General features: G+C 49.2%; 1 protein-coding gene across 2 annotated transcripts in view; it reads right to left on the bottom strand.

Annotated features, from left to right (window-relative positions):
* The window catches only part of MED27 (mediator complex subunit 27), a 194228-nt gene that overhangs the window by 14735 nt on the left and 156225 nt on the right, over window positions 1–23268 (bottom strand). For both annotated transcript variants that reach the window (XM_047701271.1, XM_047701272.1), the window contains exons 5-6: window positions 14497–14604; window positions 4211–4252 (exon numbers count right to left, since the gene is read on the bottom strand). In XM_047701271.1, coding sequence (XP_047557227.1) covers window positions 4211–4252; window positions 14497–14604 — 150 coding nt within the window. The remainder of the gene's footprint in view (window positions 1–4210; window positions 4253–14496; window positions 14605–23268) is intronic.

Raw genomic sequence — 23268 nt, forward strand, 5'->3', positions numbered from 1 at the left:
TGATGATTAGCTGAAAGCGTTAAGGATGAAGCTTAATTCTGTACCACACTATTTTCCAATATGTTCCTTACTTTGACAGCAAAAAGACAATGTTTTAGTAGGGAAGACAGAGGACTCCCTAACCCACCGACTCTCACCTGCCCCTGGGGCAGGACAAGGACTTCATTCCGGGCAGGCAGTTGTAAACAGGGAGCACTGTCTCCCGTCCCCAAACTGCGGTTTGTTGAGTACAGGTCACTGTCGGGTCAAGCCCATTTAGTTAAAATAGGTGAAGGCAGGGATGATGAAGGGCTTCCAGAAAGGGCTCTGCCCACACAGACAACACGCCATGCCCCAGGTGAGGTAAAATCCCCACAGACGGATCGCCCGACGCGCCACCCCAGACTGCAAGGGAGGCACAGCCGGCGCGCCCACGTCTCTCCGACTAGACTAATGTCCGATTTTAAACGCTGCTTCGGTGTGCATTTGTAGTTTTCAACAAACACAAAGAGCACTTGGCAGGTTATTTTTAGGGGAGGTAGAATAAAAATACAGCCTGTCTCTCCACATCCATGCCTCACCAAATCTGTGTTTCACACATTTTACAACTTCCTAATAAACTTTCTGCTGGCATTCAGAAATACTTAATACTACACGGAACATTAAAAAAAATGTACCTATGCAAAGGCGAGCATGTGCAAGCCCCTCGTATTTGAATGGAAATCGGACCACTGTGAAAAGAGCAGTTAGGGTCTGTAATGCTCGTGGCTCCCCGAAGCCATGGCCCGAAGGGGGTAAGTCATTGCAAGACCACAGAGGACATGGAGATAAACCAGGCAAAAACCCCAAAACTGCTTTAATGTTCTCACTATTCAAGCGAAACAGGATGCAGATAATGACCGGTGTTCTTTCTCTTTAGAATGCTTTTCCACCCACTGCTGGGGAACAACACGACAAAAGCAGCCAGCATGGACAAAGTGATTAGCATTTAAGGCCCAGACTTTTGGCATACCGAGCAAGTAAATGCCTCAGGTATGGTCACTTCGATAAGAAGGCTAAGATTCAAATGTAGCTGCCTGTCCCAAAAGCCTACCTATGACCACACACATCTTCCCCTTAGGAGAAGCTGCTAGCCAGCTCAGCTGGGTAGCAGAGTGTTAGAAGAGTCAAGATGATGATTTTCTTTTCTTTCTTTCATTTTTTTTTTTTAAAGATTTTACTCATTTATTTGACACACAGAGAGAGAGAGAGAGAGATCACAAGTAGGCAGAGAGGCAGGCAGAGAGGGGGAAGCAGGCTCCCTGCTGAGTAGAGAGCCCGATGTGGGGCTCGATCCCAGGACCCTGAGATCATGAGCTGAGCCGAGGGCAGAGGCTTAACCCACTGAGCCACCCAGGAGCCCCGATGATATTCTTTTTAAGGTTAACTTAATTGTGGACTAGAAAAGTTGCAAAGATGGTAAGCACAGTTCTAATGTCCCCCCTCACCCAGTTTCACCCACGGTGACACCTGTCACGGCCCGGTACGTTCAGCCATAGCTAAGAAACCAACACTGGTTACTTATTAGGGACCGCGCTTGCTTTCTCATTAGTGTCGCTCTCCCTTTCAGGACCCAGCCCAGGACAGCGTGCTGTGTTTAACTGTGACCACACTGTGGAATTGTACTGCTTAAGCAGCCTCCCTAAGCATGCAGCATTGGGCCTCAGACTCTTCTCTGAGCCGCAGGCATCCGCCCCTGGCCCAGACTTTCGTGCAGAAGGTCTGGGAACAACGTGAAGTGATGTAGTAAACACCATTAGAGAGCTGGTCCATTATGTTGCTTTGTTACAAAAGTCTTACGCTCACTGCTCAATGGGGACCGGGTTTCCTTCTGGGGTGATGAAAAGGTTTAGAACTAGATGAGGTAATATTCCACAGCACTATGAAAGTCATGGAATTGGGTTAATTTTGTGTTATGTGAATTTCCCCTCAATTAATAAAAAAAGTTCTATGCTTTCTCTCTAAGTTATCCAGCGTCCCCTGGACATAACTAATACTCGAGTGGAAAGGATTTGGGCTCAGCTTTCAAAATTATGTCCCATCTCCGCACCAACTCCTTCAGTGGACTTGAGAATAAAATCTGAATTCTGTCCCCAGACCCAGAGGCCCACCCCTGGCTCTGCCTCCGTCCCCCGCAGCGTTCCCTCCGGGCCCACTGTGCGCTGCCATTGCACGGGCTTCCAACAGCTCTTAGAACGTGCTCCTCAACACGGGTCTGGTGAGCTGCGGCCGCCACTGCCTGGGGATCTCCTCTCACGGCCTTTCAAGTGACCGGTGCCCTCTCAGGAGCGGCCCATCTCAGTTTAGGTCTTGCCCCGTAGAGGCCTCCTGTGGCTGCCCCAACGTGAGTGGCCCCTCCTGCTGTTCTTGACTGCAGGCCCCTGGGGAACGCCCTGGAGTTACCCTCCTTCCTTCTCGTGCCTCCCTGTCTGGTTTTCCCTCGAATTCTAGCACCCAGCATAGCACCTGGCTCATGGCAAAGGAGCCCAGTAAGTCATGACGGGGAGCTGGATGGGGCCCGGAATGAAATCACAAGCACCTCCACCATGCGTGCCACTGGACAGAAGCGGAGAAAGGATGGAGGAGAGCAGACAGAGGCAGCCGGTGCCCTGCAGGGGAGCTGGCCTGGGTGCTATGGGGGGCGTAGCAGCCCTTGTAAGCCCCAGGTGCCGAGCTGTTCCAGGGAAGGGCCTCTTCTACCATCAGAAGCCGGGAAAGGGTTTTCTCTAGTCCCATTTCTTCGACATCTCCCAAACAGCATTTCACGGGGAATCCTGCCATCAGAAAAAGAGGTGACCAGACTGTCAAGCAGGGGTGGGAGGGGGGTGAGGATGGGGCCAGCCCGCCCCCCTCAGCCCATACTAGGCACCCGCGTAGACCACAGGGCTCTGACAAACTGAGCTTAAAAACTGGCTGAGCTTGGAACAACTCAAAAGCCTCTGCTTTTTGTTTTTGTTTAAGCTATGATTTCCATACAGCAAAAGTCACCCTTTGTAGGTGTGAGGTAACAGAAAAGAAATATATACACTGTTTGATCTCTGCCCCTGGTACCTGGCATAGAGCTCCTGAAATCCTTATAATTTCCTAAGTGATAAGAGCATTGGGGCATATCCTGTTCTAACGAGGTGACTCTGGGTGGGCCCCTGGGTGGGGTCTGGTCACCAGAAAGGCCAAGCCATGATTTGGGTAATAAGAGACTTAGAATTTTCTGTCTCGCTCCGCTTCCTCCAGAGAAAGGGAGTGGGGCTGGAAACCGACTTCATGATCGATTATGTCTACATGAGGGAGCCTCTGTAAAATGCCAGCAGTAAGGGGTTTAGAGCTGCCAGACTAGACAATGAAACGCCAGAAGACTGATGCACCCCAACTCTATGGGGACCAAGACTCCTGGGCTCGAGGCCTTCCCAGAGCTTCCTCTGTGTGTCCCTCCACCTGGCTGTTCATCTGTACCCTTTATCGTGTGCTTTCATAAGCCAGGAAACCTCAGCGAGCATCTCCCCGGTTCTGTGAGCTGCTCTGGCGGACTGACAGAGCCTGAGGAGTGGGCACGGGAACCTCCAATCTACCACCAGTGGGGCGGAAGCACAGGTCACCGAACTTGTGACTGGGGTCTGCAGCTCTGGGGCGATCGTGTCAGGCCAAGCTGAACTGGAGGACACCCAGCTGGTGTCCTGTTTCCGTGGGGACAATCCGTGGGGGACAAACCTCCACATGTTTGGTGACCAGGAGGGGCAGAAGTGAAGTGTTTCATGTGCACAGTAATGGGGATTCACTGGAGACAAACACAAGAAGGAAGAACTGGGGTCTTCCCTATACAGGAAGGAAAGCACAGATTTCCCTCTACAGTCAGTACATTATTAGATCCATGGCTTTGGGAACATAATACAATGTGTAGTCACCACCATGATTAAGACACAGAATATTCCAATGACTCCGACACATTTCCTCTTGCCCCTTTGGCGACAATCTCCTGCCCTGACTCCCAGCCCCTGGACACCAGCAATCTGATTTCTGTCCCTAAGATTTTTATCTTTCCCAGAATATCTTATCAGTGGAATCATACCGTGAGCAGCCTTTGTGTCTGGCTTTTTCCACTTTTGAAAAAGCGTCTAACTTAAGACCAATATTTATACCTTTAAGCATTCATATTTCCCTTCCTGCTCCTGAATAAGAAGGAAAAAGTAGAGCTTACCTTCTGGAATACTTGATAGTTGGATTTGGACCATATATCCAGCTGCGGAGAAAGACATAAGACATCATCAGCATCGATTTTAGAACTGTCAGCTTCGAGAGAGGACACTGTAACCACTCTACACCCGTCAGCTTGAACTAATAAACACAATTATGGAATAATAGGATCGTGGCATTGTGTGTGCATCTTAAATGTCCTGTTTGAATTTCTTCTCTCTCAACCTGTCAGTGACTTAAGGAAGCCCACAGAGGGACATAGGGAAGCGAGCAAGAGGTGCCTGTTGCATCTAAGGCTGCATGCGGAGCCCCTGGCTCCCTTCTCTAACCTGGACTCCTACCATAGTTTTCTTGCATGGCCATGTCGACCATGCCTCAGGACCCTTGCACAGATTTCTTTTCCCCCACAAACACTCACATGGCTCCTCCTAATTTTCTTTAGTTCAAATGTCAACTTACTTGAGAGTCGTTTTCCAGTTACCCAGTCTGAAATATTGTTTAAATATGTATTGTCTTCTCTTTATTGTTTCAAAAATTTGAGATTTTCATTGCACTTAAAACCACCTGGAAGTTTCTTTCTTTCTTTCTTTTTTTAATATTTTATTTAGTTATTTGACAGAGAGAGAGAGAAAGAGAGAGAGATATCACAAGTAGGCAGAGGAGCAGGCAGAGAAAGAGGGGGAAGCAGGCTTCCTGCTGAGCAGAGAGCCCGATGCGGGGCTTGATCCCAGGACCCTGAGATCACGACCTGAGCTGAAGGCAGAGGCTTTAACCCACTGAGCCACCCAGGCACCCCTGGAAGTTTATTTCTTTTTTTCTTTTTTCTTTTTTTTAAAGATTTATTTATTTATTTGACAGACAGAGATCACAAATAGGCAGAGAGACAGGCAGAGAGAGAGGAGGAAGCAGGCTGCCTGCCAAGCAGAGAGCCCGATGCGGGGCTTGATCCCAGGACCCTGAGATTATGACCTGAGCTGAAGGCAGAGGCTTAACCCACTGAGCCACCCAGGCACCCCTGGAAGTTTATTTCTTTCACTTATGTTGTCCTGGTGTGAGACCTAGCATGTCACAGGGATCAGCAGGTCCGTGCTGAGTGGAGGAAAACCGGCTCCCAGCTGCTGAGCACCTGCTCCACCCCAGTCACCACACTGGGCCCTTTACCTGCACTTGCTCATTTAATTCCCAGAACAAGCCAGTGCGGCTGGTACCACTAGCAACCTTCCTTTCCAGAGGACAAGCCATTCAATCGTCCCTGGCAATCTGGAGGGGCTTCTTACGGACGGTCTCCCCTGAGGGCGCTCAAACCTGGCTGGCATCAGAAGCTGCTGGGGGAATTTTTTTGTTTTTTGATATACAGATTCCTTGGTTCCTCCCCTGGAGTGTCGGAATTAGTAGGCTTACAGTGGGCCTGAGAATCTGTTCATCTGTCTGTCTGTCTGCTCCCCAAGCAGTGGTGTAACCTGATGGCTGGTCAGGCCAGGAACCCTTGATCGAGGGCACCCCTCCTTCACAAGTGAGGAAATTGGAGGTCGTGGTTAGGGCTCGGAGTCAACCCGGTCCATCCTCCTCAGGCTACACTGGGTCTTGCACAGAGCATGTCAGCGGCTTACTTTAAGCAAAAGGATTTTTGTTTTATAGTTTCGTATGATAAATCAAGTCAATACCTGATTTATTATTTATTATTATTTATTTATTATTGAGTTTGAAACAAACTCATTGTCTCATGAGTTTATACTAATAAATTAAGTAGAACAAAAGCAGAATTGCCCCAGTACAGTGCTGGGAGAGAGCTCAAGGACAGTGCAGATTAGAAGAGTCAGTATGTCCCACGGGTGCTAGAAAGTCAACTGTAACATGTGAGTTCCAGAGCTGAACAAAATGGGCCTCTTGGAACCTGCCTTTGGGGTAGGCCAGGGGTCATGGTGGAAACCCGAGACATGGCTGTATGGCCCGTAGGTTGAGTCACTGACTGTGGAGCGCCTGGGAACCCGAGCAGCAATCTCACGGGAAGATTCCTCTAAGACAGGAATAAAAGTGTTGCACTTGACACGGGGTAGTTCACAGTTCTGTTTTTGTTCTGAGGAAAACACCAAAATCTGGTTTCCTGAAGATGGTCCTCGGAACTGAGAGGTGGTCTGCGCACAGGAGCCCACTCAGTCCTCCCTGGCTTCCTCCTGTTCAGAATGAGTTGCACGTACGCTCTGCCGTGTCTGAGAACTTTCAGGCCACAGAAGAGGTTGAGAGGATTCTGAGAGGGTTTCCCTGGGTCCCTGCGGGGCTCCTGCTGGAGAGGGCCAGTGTTAGCTGGTCCACGCCCAGGAAAAGGACCAGAAGAACTCGGCCCGAACAGTCACTCAAACGGGCCGCCTCTCTCTAACTCCCTGGCTTTCCAGCGAAGCCCCCAGCTGACCCCTCTCCTTCAACCCTGGCTCAGCTGCTCTTCAGAAAGGTGGTATCAATTTTCAGTCACTGTACCACCCCCCAAGCCAGTTGATTGAAAAAAAAAATCTTTAGGCATTAGAATTTTAATTTGGTAGGCTAGCAATTTGTAGAGGGAAAAGTGACATGTTACTTCAGATAACTTTGAAGGAAACCTCAAAAAAAGACAAATGGAATGAACCCCACACTGTCAGTTCTGCTGAAGAAAACTGCTGGCCAGCATCCTGGGGAGGAGAAGGCCGCTTCCTACGGGCTCTCAGTGCCGCAGCGGAGCCCAGGGCTTACAAAATGCAGCACTTAAAGATTATTCAGAGAGTGCAGAATGAATAAGAATGATTTTTCGTATCTCTCAGTTCTGCCGAATCACTGCCAAGATGACAGGGAGATGCCAAAGATTCTAGATTTTAGGGAGAGTGTAACATCAGTGTCTCAACTCGGAACGAACGCAGCTCCCCTTCCATTCGAAGCCTACAGCTGTTTCTTCAGAGCTTCTCCGCTGTTTATCCTTCCTGCCTGTTCCCACCCTGCGTAGGCAGACCAAGATATAAACATGGGGCTATGGAAAACGAGAAAAGGAAGAAGCGGCATATAAACCAAAAAGTTATAGCTTTTATTTAAAAGAGGAAATTATTGGGGCGCCTGGGTGGCTCAGTGGGTTAAAGCCTCTGCCTTCAGCTTGGGTCATGATCCCAGGGTCCTGGGATCGAGCCCCGTATCGGGCTCTCTGCTCAGTGGGGAGCCTGCTTCCTCCTCTTTCTCTCTGCCTGCCTCTCCGCCTACTTGTGATCTCTCTCTCTGTCACATAAATAAAATCTTAAAAAAAAAAAAAAAAGAGGAAATTATTAAGACAAAACAAAACAAAAAAAACCCACCCCAACTCTTCAGTATCTACAGAATGTTTTAATAGAGAAATCATCTAGGGAGAAATGCGCCCAAGTTTAATTAAGAGATGCACTCTCCAGCCTAATTGCAGCTTCTCAAACACACCACGCTCATTCAAAGGCTGCTCTTTCTGAAAGGCGGTTTAAATATATAATTCAGGGCCCTAGGGAAGAGCTGCAGCCGTCTGGGATGGAAGGATGTCAGACAATACGCCCCACGTACCAGGTGCGCACGGTAAGAAAGGGAGCCGGGAACAATGGGTCCCCCTATTGCTTCGATGGCACAGCAGGCAGTTTGGATTTCATTTTCTGCTAGATTTATGCCAAAGAAAGCCATCTAAGTGAGAGTTCTGGAGTCAGTGCCCTGCCTCTCCTCAGGGCCAAGAAGATTTCAGAAATTCATTTCAGGGAGCCCGGACTGACCCAAGTGAATTACTTATCAGCATTAGCTTATGGACCGCAAAGGCGGACATGGCTACCAATTTTTTTTTGCTGGCTGTGATATTCAAAAAGGAACATTCTGGAAGCTGTAAACTTTCAGCTGGGCAAACGGGAAATTATTCTGAACTATAATGTCAGGGAAAGAAAGTAAAGCACCTCTCAGTATTCTGGGCAAGAATTAGAAAGATCTTAAAATGGAAAAGCCAGCCTTATGGTAATTGGTGGCTGAATCTGCAGTCTTAGGAGTAGCCTCTGGGACCCTGGGGACTGGAATGAGTATTTTAGGGGTAGGAATGTGCTCTATTCTTGGGTAAATGGAAACAAACCCCACAGATGTCCAACCATTCCAGCACAGACACATCTGCTCTCAGGTTAAACATCAAAACGTCAAAAGCCCTCTCGACTAATAAGAATGGTGAGGATCAAACTGACTTATCGAAAAGAAAAATCAGAATGGCCGAGGATCAGATGGCACGCCAGCTATGACAATGACCCCTGCCATCAGCATGGCTGCACACCCAGTGAGGGCAGACATCATTCACTGAGGACCATGCATGCATCCTGTACTACACCTGCGTTTCCTTCCTTCCTCCCTCACTCCCTCCCTTTCTTTCTAAGATTTTATTTATTTGGGGGAGGGCAGAGGGAGAGAGACAAGCAGACTCCCCTCTGAGCGCGGAGCCCAAGCATACGGGGCTGCGTTGCTTCCGAAATCCTCCCAGAGATCCGGACGGGGATGATGAAACTACCCCACCTCCCACAAGAGGACACCAAGGCTCAGAGAAGTTAAGTAACCTGTCCAACATCACACAAGTACGGGGAAGAAAATTCAAAAACCAGCTCTGTCTCCAGAGGCCCAGCTCTCAACCTGGGAGGAAGACCGCCTCGGAACTAGAATTCAGGACGGCTGACTCGAGCCCCACCCCCAAGTGGTGGCAGCTGCTGCGGGGGTGGCACTCTTGCAGAAGTTCCACATGACAAATGTGCTTCGAGGCCCGCTCATGTGACAATCATCACCACTGAAATTGGCTTAGCAGCCAGTGGAAATTCTGGCAGCTTCTCAGAAAGCTACCAATTCTTCATTCCAAAAAATAGTACAAGGTACCATAAATGATCTAAAATTGACAATTCCAAATAAAACTCTTAAGCCTCACCAGGGCCTTCAACTTCTGAAGCTTTTATTTATGAACACTGTGAGGTCAACAGGTGGTGCGTCAGTGGGGCAGAGGGCCGTAAACCAGCAATGGTCAGGCGTCTCTCCATGATTACGCAAAAGTTTTCAAAACCATAAACTTCTACCCAGTCGCCTTCTTACTGTGCCCAGTCCTCCCTGGCAAATCAGGAAGAGAGCAAGTCTCACCCCAGAGCTGGTGCTATGGGTCTGCTGGTCTTCAACTTTCCACCTGCGATCAGGGCACACATTTGTTACTAGCAAGGGCTGAAGGCACAAGTCCGGGCACCGTCCGCATGCGAATTAAACAGGCGGCCCCTTCCCCAGCTTTCCCCCCTTCCCCCATAAGTAACAAGAGGCCGTTTTTCTGAAGGTCGTCTGAACAATTTCAAAGGCTGTAACAAATCAAAATGTTCCCTGTGTCTAATATCAAACGGGGCCGATGCCAACACTTATTAGAGAAATCAGATTCAGGCTTCCCCAACCCCTCGACCCACACACACACACACATCCAACTTTGAAGTGGGAAGAATGCGGGATCAGAAATTACCCTGGAGACAGCTCTGGCCGTCTTTGAAGGTTCCCTTTGATACCACTATTTCTTTCCTCTCTTTCGCTAGGAGGCTAAAAGCTGCCTTTTTTATTGATATGGGGTAATTAATGAAGCTATAGCATTAACATAACCTAAATCCCCTAATAAGATAAATTCAACCGAGACACACATTTTTTCACTTAAGTCTGGCGGGTATAAAGTCAGGACAATGGCCAGGTATTTCAACTTAAATCTGCCTTTTAACATGCTGAGTCATGGCTCTCTGTGCCTCCCTGGTTACAGTGAATAGCAGGTTGGTAAGTTTTAAAAAAACATTTTTATATTTTATCAGAGGAATTACTCTACTAGAGCTTGGTCTCAAAAATATGCATCCCAGGTAAAGAGGCAGACGATGAGGGCGGCAGCAGGGTTTACTGCCAAGTGCAAAGCGACAGCCTTGCTGGCATTCTGATGGGGAAAAATCCTGCCAGTTCTGGAAAGCTGGGGCTCGGGGGTGGAGGGGGCACCGAGCCACTATTGTAGCAACGCGGATAATTAAACCTTTCAGGAGGTGCTGGTTGCTTTGGGTTTGGGGGACACAGAATCCAGCACAGAGGTTCAGAACCCAGCATGTCCGGCTTTCCAAGCCACGCCCACGGCATCCGGCTTGCGCGGCTGAGCGCTCAGACTGCGGCGAGCCCCTCCCCCCAAGCGCTCAGGCACCAACTCAGCAAAGGCCGACAGAACTGTAAGCAGCAATGTGGTCTCGAGGACCACACCCCACGCTCTAGGGGCTGCTTCCAAAGGTTACACTTTGTTTGGGATGGGCTAGACATTTCAGCATGTTCATTACACTAAGGCTTACATGTGTATCACTAAGCGTAAGTTCACACACACCAGCATCAGTACTCAAAACACAACACTAATAACGTCGGCATGGTTTTGTAAAGTGCTCTAAAAAAAGAAGGGGCTAATCAGGTTGGCTAGGATTTGATTCTGGGCAGGGGTCGTTCTGACAGCTCTCTGCCAAACGCGGTTAGTGTGTCTTTCCAACAACAAGCGCCCTGGCCCTCTCAATCTTGCTATTCCCCGTTTTAGGGTCCCCGCTGACCACTTGGGCCAATGTGTGCAGCTGTGAAATGCAGCAAGAGGCCTCCTGTATCACATTTGTGATATGAGGCAGAGCCGAATTCAGGTTCCCAGACACATACTCACTCTCTTTCTGAGGCACACAGAACCCACGATAATCTCTCATTAAGAAGATGCACACCGCGTGCGCACGCGCGCGTCTCCTTCATTTTCTGCACTATGACTCCACTCCTGCTGTGGACTCCACTCCACTCCACTGCTGCTTTCGGTCCTCATCTCTGATGTTCAGTTCCCCACCCTTCCACTCTGGCTAAAGCACTGGCACATCCCAAGCAGGCTTCTCCACTGTCCCCTCCCACACAGCCCCGGGCTTCTCCAGCACTCCAGGCACTGCACCGTCTCCCTGGGACAGCATCACGGGACAGGGTCTTGGCCCTTGAGGTGCTCCCAGCAGATGGAGCTCCTCAGAGCAGCCTCAGCCTGGTGGGTGTGACTGCAGGCAAGTCCCTGTACATTCGAGGTCTCGGCTGCCCTCTCTGGAGAACGAAACTAATTTAAGCAGAACCTAGGACTCAATGACCACTGTGGGCAAAGTTTGCTTAGCATGATGCCTACTAGGACAACATACGGAGTACTTGGTGTTTCTATTAATTACAAGAGAAACATGTCAACAAATAACCATGATGTACTGATTCTAGTCCTAGAAAAAGACTGTTCAAAATTCCATGATGTATTTATGAGGAGGCTCTAGAGTCTGGGCTCATGTAAGAGACCCTGGGAAATGGGGACAGGATGAGAAAGAGGACAGCAGTAAGTCAGGGTGAAGGGAAGAGTGAGTGTGTCAGGTGGGCAAGAGCACAAAGCATACCAGGCTGAGGGCACTGAGGACGCTGAGGGCACTGAGGGCACTGAGAGTGAGTGAGAGAGTTGTGGGAGCCACAAACAGCACAAAAGGCTGGACAGTGAGACAAAACGTGCGCAGAGAATGATGGCAGCTGAGGTCAGTAAGGAAGGCAGGGGTCAGATCACCTGGCATTTCTATGTGTTGCTGAAGAGTCTGGATTTTATTCTAGAAGCTAGGATTTTCAGAAGCATGTTCTGTAAAACGCCAGTGTCACAATATACTGAGAAGAAAGGAAGAAACAATGAATTTGGGGTTCAAATAAGTTAGGAAAATACCCCATACTATATGCGCCTCTTAGGAGATTCATAGGACACTAAGCAAACTGAAGTTTCCAAGAATTTCTTTAGTAAAGAAACCTACTGAACATTCTCGAACCCCATGTTTCTCAGACATTTTGACCATGGACTGCTTTGTGTCTAAGACCTATTAATATTCTACTTTCCTGCCTGCTTTGGGCAACAGGGGATGGTGCGAGCAAGAAATCATATGCTTGGATGTGTATTTTGGGAAGACTGCTCTGGAAGCCCAGTAAAGGACAGACCGTGGGAGGGAAGGAAGACTGGAGACGAGGCATGAGGCGGCCAGTGCACTTGCTCCATTGAGAACTAAGAACTAAAAGAAGGGGAGACGGACAGGAGGAGCCCAATTTGGGAGAGATTTAAGCAGGGGAAAACCAGAACCTGTTGTTGGACTAGATTTGGGGGAGGGGAAGGATGGCTTGAGTGATGAGGTGGTGGTACAGTTACCCCAGATGAGAACAGCGGGGGGAACCCGAGTTTCGGGAAGAAAGAGGTAAGCAGAGTTTTGGGCGGGCTGAACGTGAGGTGCGCCTGGGGAGGAGAGGTCCCGCCTAGACACAGGTGGGGAGTGGTCCCCGCAGGCTGACACGGGAAACCACAGTATGGTGCGGGGGTTGGGGGATGGTCAGAAGCACCTAAGGGGAAGTTACCCGAGAGAAATCCTAGAAGCATACATAGGTGACAATTTTCTAAATCCCTTGTTTTAAGCGCACAATAAAAATGGTATTCGTGATTTATTGAGTAGTGACTAGGTGGCAGCGGGGTGATTGGGGGCAGAGTGCTGAGTGCCTTGCTTTTACAGGGCTTAGCGAGGACACTTCCGGTGTAGAGAAACATACAGTGTGAAAGAGATTGGCCAAGTAGGTAAACCCTCACTCCTTGGACTCTAACTTCAGAGAATGCTTCCTCCCTCTCCCGAGTTCACAACCTCTCCTCCTGGCTTCCTGTGTTTCGAGCCCTCCCTCCCCGCTGTGCTTCCAAGTCCCTGGAGGGCAAGGACCCTGACTCATAATGGGTGTGACTAAGGAGTCGTGAACCTCGAACAAAGGCGACAAGAACCACATCTCTAATCGGCTGGGACCAGGGTCCGGGGGGCTCCTGGCCGGGGTGGCTTCTGCGGCTGCTCCCTAGTTGGGAACAGCTCACGAGCGCTGCCGCCGGGGTTCACGCATCACACGCACAGACCGCGCCTGCCCCAGGGACGCGTCTACTCCGCACACGTGTGCTGAAGACAAGCCGGTGCTTTCCCGAAAGGAAAAGGGCACTGAACGCTTTGTGTTCAATGAGGGGAGAGCTACGAGAACTTGGCCAGGTCCTTGAAGTAAGAGTAGCTTCCCTTGTTGACAACACTTGTGCGGGCTGTGGAGACGCGGGGTCACTTGCTCCAAACACAAACCTCATCGCTTTGTGGGTCCCAGCTCTCAGCGCAGGCACTGTTACGGGCTAAGCTACACTGGTGACCTTTTTTTGAAGAGCGTTCTACCCTCGTTATAACGTGGCACTGGGTGGTGAGTGCTAGTACCACCGCAAACTTTAAGAATCGGAATGGGCGGAGCGCCTGGGTGGCTCAGTGGGTTAAAGCCTCTGCCTTCAGCTTGGGTCATGATCCCAGGATCCTGGGATCGAGTCCCGCATCGGGCTCCCTGCTTAGCGGGGAGCCTGCTTCTCTCTCTCTCTCTCTGCATGCGTCTCTGCCTACTTGTGATCTCTGTTTGTCAAATAAATAAATAAAATCTTTAAAAAGAATCGGAACAGGCTCCATGAAGAGAAGGGAAAGCGCAGGAGAGAGGGTCAGATGGAGGCTCAGCGCTGGGAGTGGCCGGGGAGCACCCGGCTGGGGGTCACAGGCGGAGCCCTTGCCAGGCTCCAGGCTCGCCAGATGCCAACACAAACAAAGGCTGTCAGCTCCCATTAGCACCCCCGAGGCTCCCCGGAGAGCCATACGGCCAGTGTGCAGTCAAGAGAAATCAGGGGTTCACATGGGTGAACTTTCCACGAGACAAACCACCCAAACAGCTGCAGTGTTCAGTATGAACCTCGGAGGACAAGCCGCCTCCTCAGGGCTCCTTGTTAGTTCCACGGGAAAAGATCCCGAGCAAGTTGTAAGTCAAAGTAGCTCGAATTTTCCTCATCGTTCCAGGAAAAGCAAAATGCCGAAAATGCCAAACCCTGGGCTATTGATGCGCTGCGCTACTGGGGTGGGGGTGAGGGTGGGAGAGAAAGAAAGAAAGAAATCCATTTCCTCAGAAGACACATTTAATGAGGCAACTGGGGTCTGAGGTGATGAATTAGAAATTCAACTAAGGGCATCAGGCTTAAAGGGAAAAGCAGAAGCTTGATGAAAAATGCAAGGGGAGAGAGAGAGAGAAATGTTTTTCTGTAAAACGTTCATCTTCATACTGAGAAACCATGCTTGTGGACCATTTCAGCTATGACTGCTGGTGTTTAATGTCATTCATCTGGGACTCGACTACGTTTGTTCTGGGAAACAGAAAAAGAAAGAAAAATGAAACAAAAGATTCTAGAACGCTTACCTTGCCGTCTTCTGTGTAGACATTCTCACTGTATCCCCTTACTATTGTTCGATCAATGAACAGACTCCGCATGACGACGATCACTTTCAACACCTTTCCCAAGGTCACCTGTCAAAACACATGCATGCAAACATGAAAGCTTACACTCAAACATGCAAATGCATGAGCTGGGCAAGACTCTGTGAAGAAGAAAGGCTCACCTCTCCCTCTCGTTGCTGACGGACGCAGGGGAGGGCCCTCGAGGGAGGGCATCCTAGAGTGTTTGGGAACGAGCTCCGAACAACACGGCCCTCCTGCAGGCTAACTACACTGAGTGTACATGAATTTTTGGCTTATAAATCTCGGGATAAGTTCCATATGTTTAATACCTGCTGGACAAAGTAAAATTTCTTTTTTTTTCTGTCTTAAGATGATCTTTTTCAAAGGCTATTCTAGGATTCTGGCATCCTAGGATTTGGTAAGCACATTTGTTTTCCTATGATTTCATGGCCCTATGTACACCCATGGAATGCGCAGAAGAACAGAGTGGAGAGATTAAAGGCAGGTGCCAGATGCCCACGCGGCTGAACTGTCCATCTATAATAGCCCAGAGTAAGTGCAGAAGCGATTCTAGTAAGTTCTGAAGGCAAAAAGAAAGTAGCTGGATTTTCTCTCTAAAAAGGAACATGATCCTGGAAATACATTAAGTGCTTTTACTCTCTCAGAACCTAAGCATGTATTATGGATAAAAAAAAAACAAAACAAAACCCACACACCTAAAAAAAAAGTGTAGTTTCATATAATTCCAGGGAAAAAGTAACCTGCTGTGCTTGCTGGAATGGGCTCAGCACTAAGAATAGAAACAGCACCTTCCTTTCTCTTGGGGGCTCATGTAACTTTTCTGATGCTTTACTGTACTTCTTCTGTTCGTTCCCCAGATGAGACCCTGGAGGCAGACTGGGAATAGGACCCACGCAGGGCCCACGGTCTAGCTTGTCTGACGGGGCTCCCATATCACAGAATGGGCTGAAAAGGGCCCCCACCCCAAGCCTACGCCTCTGACCCAATAGATATACTCCGCTGCTACTGATGCCACCTTCAAGCACCCGCTCTTTACTTCCCTGTTCTCTGCTGTCCGACTGTCCCCAGCAACAACCCTCCTCTTTCCTTGATGAGTCCTGGGTATCAGCAAACGTTCCCAGTAACTGGTTCCTTCAATAACTTCTAAGTGCTGAGAGGATCTCTCTGTTTTTGTATGCCTAAAATGGTCCAGAATTATAAACAGCGTTAAGAAAAAGAGATGATACCCTTATTTACATTCAAGAGAATGTTAATAATAACATCTCATTTCTGGATAGTACTTCCAAATACTGCCACACCGTGTAACATGTAATGCGGCGTCTCTTGAAGAACTGGAAATCACTAGATAAGGATGTCAGTAAACCCCCAAGGTAGGAGCCCCAACTCTCTCTAGTTCACATGGAGGCTACACAGAGGAAAGGAGAGAGGGAGGAAAAGAATCAAGTTCACAGGTTTGTGATTCTAAGCACCGAAAGCAAGAGCCTCTCACTGGGCTGCAGTGGAGGTACAACACACCGTCTCCAACAGGGCCGCCATTTTCAACTGCCTATTTTAACGCTCTTTGCCAATTAGCAGAGATAACTATTATTTCTTTAAAAAACCAAAGTCTTGGGGCGCCTGGGTGGCTCAGTGGGTAAAGCCTCTGCCTTCGGTTCAGGTCATGATCTCAGGGTCCTGGGATCGAGCCCCGCATTGGGCTCTCTGCTCCGCAGGGAGCCTGCTTCCCCCTCTCTCTGCCTGCCTCTCTGCCTACTTGTGATCTCTGTCTCTCTGTCAAGTAAATAAATAAATAAGCAAATCTTAAAAAAAAAAACCCACCCTGATACTAATTTCAAATCAAATTTTTATTTAAAGATACGATGTATGCATTGTTCTTTACTGCTGTGCAGTCTTCAAAAACGGCAGTCTGTGCTGTTGGTACTCTACTGACAGCATCCATTTACAATTCTTTAACCATTCTCCTATTGTTGGACATGAGTTGCTTCCAAGTTTTCCCCAATATAAATATGCCTACAATGTGCACTTTTGTTCACCAAGCTTTTGCTGTGTTTGGGATTATTTCCTGGAGACAGCTTTGTACAACTGTAATTACTAGGGCCAAGAGTACAAATATTTAAAGTCTTCTGATGCAATCTGCCAACATGAGCCGTAAGGGTTATTTATGCCAGCTACGAAGGTACAAACATACCCACTTCAGTCCTCTCTTGTCAATAACAGGTACCATTAAACCAAAAGAAAACAAAGTCAAAGCCATCCCATCCTGGAAGGAGCAATTTAGTTAATTTCTCGAACCCATTTATTTATCTAAAAAATGTTAACAAAGATTTATTTATTGTAGAGAGACACAGTGTGTGTGTGTGTGAGTGGGGGGAGCAGAGGGAGAGAATCTGCAAGCAGACTCTCCCCTGAGCGTGGAGCCTGGCATCCCTGAGATCATGACTCGAGCAGAAATCAAGAGTCAGACGCTTAACTGACTGAGCCACCCTGGCGCCCCGAATCCATTTATTATGAAATACTTAAACACACACACAAAGTAAGCAAAGCAGAAGAAAGAACCTCCACAGACCCCTGCCCCCAAACTCCACCAACCACAGCTCTCGGCAAGTCCTGTTTCCTCCACCCCACCTACTTTTCCCTTCCTGTGTTACATCAAAACAAGAAACAGCCATAGTATCATCATTTCATCTGTCAACATATCCTTCTGTGTCTCTAAAAGGACTCTCAAAACAAAAAAAATGCAAGACCACCATGCCATCCCACACCTCAATCAACAATTCTTTTTCAGTATTATCAAAACTAAAGTGGTCAGGGTTCAAATTTCCAATGGTTTCGTAAATGTCACTTTTAAAAAAGTCTGCTTGTGCCAGGACCCAAATATAGCCCACACAATGTGATTGGCCGACATGTCTCAAGAGGCTCTCCTAAACTAAAGGTTCCCCATCTCTACTCCCACCCCTTATTTTGCTTGTTGAAGAAACTGGGTCATTGTTTTCTACAGCATTTCCCGCAGTCTGGATTTCGCTGACGGCATCCCCACAGTGTACTTTACACGTTCCTCCTTACTGTGTACTTCCTGCAAATTGGCATGAGAGGGGATTCAGGCTTGATTTCTTTTGGCACGGCGTGTTCACGGGAGGTGTTAGGGTCTACCAATGGGGGCCAAGCGAACTTGGGTGTCTCAGCACGTGACGCTGGCAGGGGCTAACCCTTTAATTCACCAGGGTCTCCAGCCGGCCACATACCAATGTGATCGTTCTGTCTTTGTTTACTAGCTGGGACACTTTTATAAAGAAAAACTTCCCCCATGTACTACTTGGCTACTCAGTGATCAAGTCTGTTACACAGGAAAGGCAGGATAAATGCTCCGTTCTTTCCATTTACCAGCTTTCAAAACAAGGCATTGGTCCACTAGTTTCTTTCCAATGCAGACGGCTCAGTTTTCCACCCAAAATTATTATAAACTCATGGATATCAACATATCTAGTGTCTTCATACCTGATGCAATCATTAGTCTTATGTTCTTACTGATGCTCACATTGCTCTGTGGCCCGTGGGCGTCTCCTTGGTTGAGTCCCTCTGACACACTCTAGTCTCTGTGATGGCTCCCCTGCTATCTGGTACAGGCCAGTCCAGGTTGGTCCAGTACAATTCCTGCCTGAGGTCATGAGTCAGCCATCTTCTCCACAGTCCTGGCTCTTTTCAACAGAAAATGGCATTTCAGGACCATGGCCAGGGCAAGAGGGGCAAAGAATTTTGAAGGCTTAAAATTTTTGTTTTTCATTTTATGAATATGAATTAGGTCTGTATTCTCCTTTCCACCTTCTCCCTCAGTGAGTATCCCCACGGCTTGTGCCCCTACTAGCCTGCAGCAGTTTGTGGACAACTCCATTATCTTTCAAATTGGTAAAGCTCTATGAAGTTTGTCCATTCTTTCATCTTTTTTTAAAAAAGATTTTATTTATTTATTTGACACACAGAGAGAGCAAGCCCAAGTAGGGGGAGCAGCAGGTAGAGGCAGAGGGAGAAGCAGGTACCTTACTGAACGGGAAGCCCGTCGAGTGGGGCTCAATCCCAGGACCCTGGCATCATGACCTAAGCTAAAGGCAGATGCTTAATCTACTGAGCCACCCAGGTGCCCCAGGTTTGTCCAATCTTATTTTTTAGAAACTGAGAAAGGACCCTGGTGCCCATCTAGGTAGAATATGCATAGGCTTATGGCTTTCTGAATTTTTAGCACGGCCGTAATGCTACTATGTACACAACTTTGAAGCCTGACAGCGAGAGGCTCCAGAATCAGATGCCCTTGGGAGTCAGGTCTCAGGGAGGCTGGAAAGCCTGGCCGGCCGTCTACCAGCTCTGAATGTGGGCTTCCTCTCACTCAGCGAAGGTCACGACAGCTCCACTTCAGAGTGACTGTGAAGGTCAGCAAGACAATGCCCTGGGCTAGGGTGAGGAACAGGTCAGACGAAGGATAGGTTCCCAGCAGTAAGTGCTACTCCTCCGCCGGAGCCAGGTCTGGATTCGGCGGAAGTGAAACCATTTGAAGCCAGTTAACAGCAAAGCTGGAACCAGTTTAGCAATCTTGCCACTGATATTAATTGACCCTTCTGCTGTGGGACCTGGGGCTGAAAGAAAGTTGCAGGGAGAGGGTGACAGTGGTGCTGGGCCCTGAGGTCTGAACAAAAATGTGCCTTCTGACGAATGACTGCCGAGTGGGGTCTGCAAGCCTGAGAGTCGGGGCAGTTCAGGGGAAGACGTGGATGAATCTGTCTTGTGTGCTGATCTAGACATACCACCTGACACCCAAAAGAGGCCATTTAGTGTGTAGGTCAAGTACACTGGGCTTCAGTCCCACATCTGTCACTGGGCCACGTGACTGACGGCAAATCAAACCACCTCTCAGGCCTGTTTATTCAGCTGCGAAATGGCGGAGGGACCATGAGGGAATCATCGAGGTGATCCGCGGGAAGCGTGGCTGCGGGTGTGGCACACGACAAAGCCAAGAGCGGCTGCCTCGGATTCTCTTGAGCCTGTTGTGGTGGAAAGGGCCACAGGAGCCTTTCCAGCTCCCATTGAGATGGAGCGTAACGCACACTGATGTTCTTCCCAGCCCTCCTGTCACTCTACAAGGATTCAGATTCTCATGAATCCAGACTACGCTAGCTTCGAACGAAACTGGCTGCACCAGGTTGTAATGACCTCGGAGTTCTGGTATCTGACGCGGCAATGCATCGTAAACCGGCCAACGGACATCGTCCCACAAAGCAGCCAGTGCCGGCCGTGGTCCTGGGCGAAACGCCCAGTGACAGGGGCTACAGGCTGGTTCTTGGCAACTGCCTGGGATACCACAAATAAAGCTAATGCCATCTGGTAATGAAACGGGCTCGCTGTTACCAAGGTAACACTTCTATTACCGAGCAGCACATTTCTGAAGAGCTCACTCACTACTCCTCTTATGTCCCCATGAGTGCTCAAATGTCAGGCTGGGAAGAGTCAGAGGAAGCCAGCAGGCCTCCCGGCCGGTCGTCACCCTGACACGGAGGTGCCCTCAGCCGGGCCATCACTGCCTCATTGCCTGTGGGCTAGCTGTGCTCTGGGCAGCTGGGGCTGCATCGGTGGTCTTCTCTATTGGGTCTAACAGCCACCTGCCAAGCTGAATCCCAGTAAAAGAACTTCCTGTTTATGATGGCAGGGCAAGTCACAAGATAAGAAGGGAAAGTGGGAGGAAAGCTGAGGATAATAGCAAAAATATTTAGTTGTGCTCTGCCACCAACTGTGGTCGAACACAGACTTAACAAATCTGGTAGCAGAGATGTTACCTAGACTGGCAGACCACGTGAGCTTACAAGGTCAGAGGTGAGAGAAATGGCTCACTTAAAACGTTTATCCCTTCGAGGCTGATGCGGGGAGAAAGGCACTTCGAAACCGAGCAGTATCTGTGTCCAGGATACAGGGAGGTGGGCGTGTCCGGGAGAGAGGGGAGGGGAGGGAGCAAAAGCTCCTTCTCATGTGGAACCTGGTGCCAGACGCGGCATCCCTGACCAGGCAATAGCAAGTGTGTGTGAGGCGAGGGGCAGCGCGGTGTCTGTCATTCAGACAAAGGCTGGATGGTTGAGCTCTGCTTCAGGGGAGGGGGTACGTTAAAAAAGGAGGGGAAAAGAAGTCAATCATTTGGTCATCTACGAATGTTATTTTCCAAGTATAAACAAGGTCAAGTGTAACATGTGGGTGTCCTTAATGGGTCTGCTGTATTTTAAGTGATGTTCATCCAAGCGTACTTGGAAGGGTGGGGGATCGGGAGGGAGGGAGGGAGAGGCAGCTCGACGGAGGCTCGGAACAACTTTTCTTCAGTACAGCGTATTAAGAGCATTCATCTTTGTACTAATTCCACATAAAGAGAAGGATAAACTGAACGGTTTTAGCAAGCGATTACTGACACCTGTGCCTGTGCTATGTGAGGCCCTGAGGGAAGACGTGGATTCAGAGAATCATATAACCTTAGAGCTGGAAAAGACTTTAAAAATCATTTTTCCCAACTCTCCCACTTTTAAAGGGGCGAACTGAAGCCTACGGAGGTTAGGGGTCCAGTATGGCTCCTGCCTTGCAGTGGGGACAGGGCTGGCAAGCGCCTGAGTTAACTGCAGGGCACGTAGGTACTAGACCAACGTTGCGCTCACGGGGCGTGACAAGTTTCGGGGAGGGTGGTGTGCTCCATCACTGAGCCTGTCTGGCATCATCAGAAAATGCTCCGTTTGGCCCCGGTCCAATTTAGCACACGTTCTGAAAGGTGGAGCTGGCTGTACAGATGAGCGGTCCACAAGCAGTATTTCATGGAACATTCGTGCAAGAGATGTTCTTAGATGTGGCCCAGAACAGAATGTCCAATGCCTGTGCAGGCTTCCCTGACCCCTGGGGGTCTTCCCCTGCACACCGCAGCCTCACTCACCTCTTGACTTAGGACGAGTACGGGGCATGCCCAGGAGGCCGGAGCTTCCCCCTCTAAGAACCCTGGGATGTAGCCAAGCCAGGTGTCTATCATTCTCAAGAGAAGGCAGCTTGAGGTTTCAAGAGATTAGAGTCTAAGTTCCCTGTTTTCTGTGCAGGGCCAGAAGCGTGCCTCTCGCTGTTCCCTCTTCCCATGCAGAGCCCATGCCCCCCTACCACTGCCTCTGCCTCACAAGCAACGACAACCAGAGTCTTGCTCCATCTCCTCCTCCAGCCATCCCGCCGTCTTCTCTGGGACTCTGGCAAGTGGCTCGAAACCTGGACTTGAGCTCACAAGACTCCTGGTTTCCCTCACAAATGGCTTTAAACTCACACTCTGGATCCCATCTATACGACCCTATTAAATAAAGCACATGTTTCATCTAATGTTAGCATTTTAAAAAAATTTTTAGCGTTTTTAAAACATAACTTAGTGCTCTGACTTCTGCATAGCTGGTAAGTATGTATAGTCCCGACACTCACGCTGGGTGAACAGTTCTCCCAACAGCAGGCTTCCAGAAGCTGCAGCAGTGAGAGGGACTGACAACGAAGAGGTAGAGGGAAACGTGCTGTTGCTTCCTTCTAGGCGAACGTTCACACTGGATATAGCTACAAGGAAACAGACACAGACACACCCCGAGGCTGACACTCCAGGAAGGCTAAGGTGCAGAAGATCCGCTCTCTGTCAGTGGCCTGTGAGACGAGGCCGCCAGCACGGCAGAGAGCCGGCCGGTAACAGAATCGTAAAAGGGAAACGGGCGATGTGACTTGGACACCAAGGAGTCGAAGCAAGGGATTGTCAGAGGTAAGATGGATGTTCCTGCACGCTGAAGGCCACTCATTTTGCTCAACGGGACGGACCTCTGATGATAAATGCAACGCAATGTGATATAAGGAAAAATGAAACCAGAAAGCAACCCCAATGTGTGGACTGGACTTGCGATATAGAGTCCTCACAGCCCCGAGACAGGAACTCTGTTTTTCCTTTTGACAGAGGCCCAGGAAATATGAGGCAGATAAGCCAACTTTAGACTCTGTCTACCAACAAGTCAGAAAATCAACCGCCAGCAAGGAAAGAAGGCACAGGAATTATGTTTATGAACTCTGGGACAAAAAGACTCGGGAGTTTAGATCTTCCCTCTGCCCGTCTCGACCCTTTGACCTGGGACAAGTTATCTGGGCTGTTCCAAACCCGTTTTCTCACCTGTAAACCCAGGATCAGGTTGTTGTGAGAGGAAATGACACCAGACACGTGCCGTACTCAGCAGAGGTCAAGCTGAGCTCCTCCCACTGGCCTTCTTGTCACTGGGGGAAAGCAGCACGGTGTAGAGGCAAGGGCCGGGCTTGGAGTCCAGAGACCCAAGTTCAAATTCTGCTCCTGCCACATGCAGAGAGCAGCGTGGCCCTGGGAAACGCAACCCCGGGGGAATTCTGGCTTTCTCATCTCTGAAACGGAATCTTTAGGTGAACTGGACAGCTGGTGTGATTAGGTGCCGGGGTGGGGTGTGGTCACTACTGGCCCTCGCTACATGGTAGCAATTGTTTTTAATAATTACTAAACACTCTGTCTAATAAGATGGGGTTTATTTTGCATTCAGCGGCTATTCTGTTGATGAATGGACTCACTTGCGAAGGGGTGCCCCTGTTAACCATTTGGGCACCTGCTCCTCCTGAACCCCCCCATACCTCTCTTCTGAGGTCAAACCTAACTGGGCTGGAGGGGAACAC

Source organism: Lutra lutra, chromosome 13 (assembly GCF_902655055.1).
Source record: "Lutra lutra chromosome 13, mLutLut1.2, whole genome shotgun sequence".
Classification (NCBI taxonomy): Eukaryota; Metazoa; Chordata; class Mammalia; order Carnivora; family Mustelidae; genus Lutra; species Lutra lutra.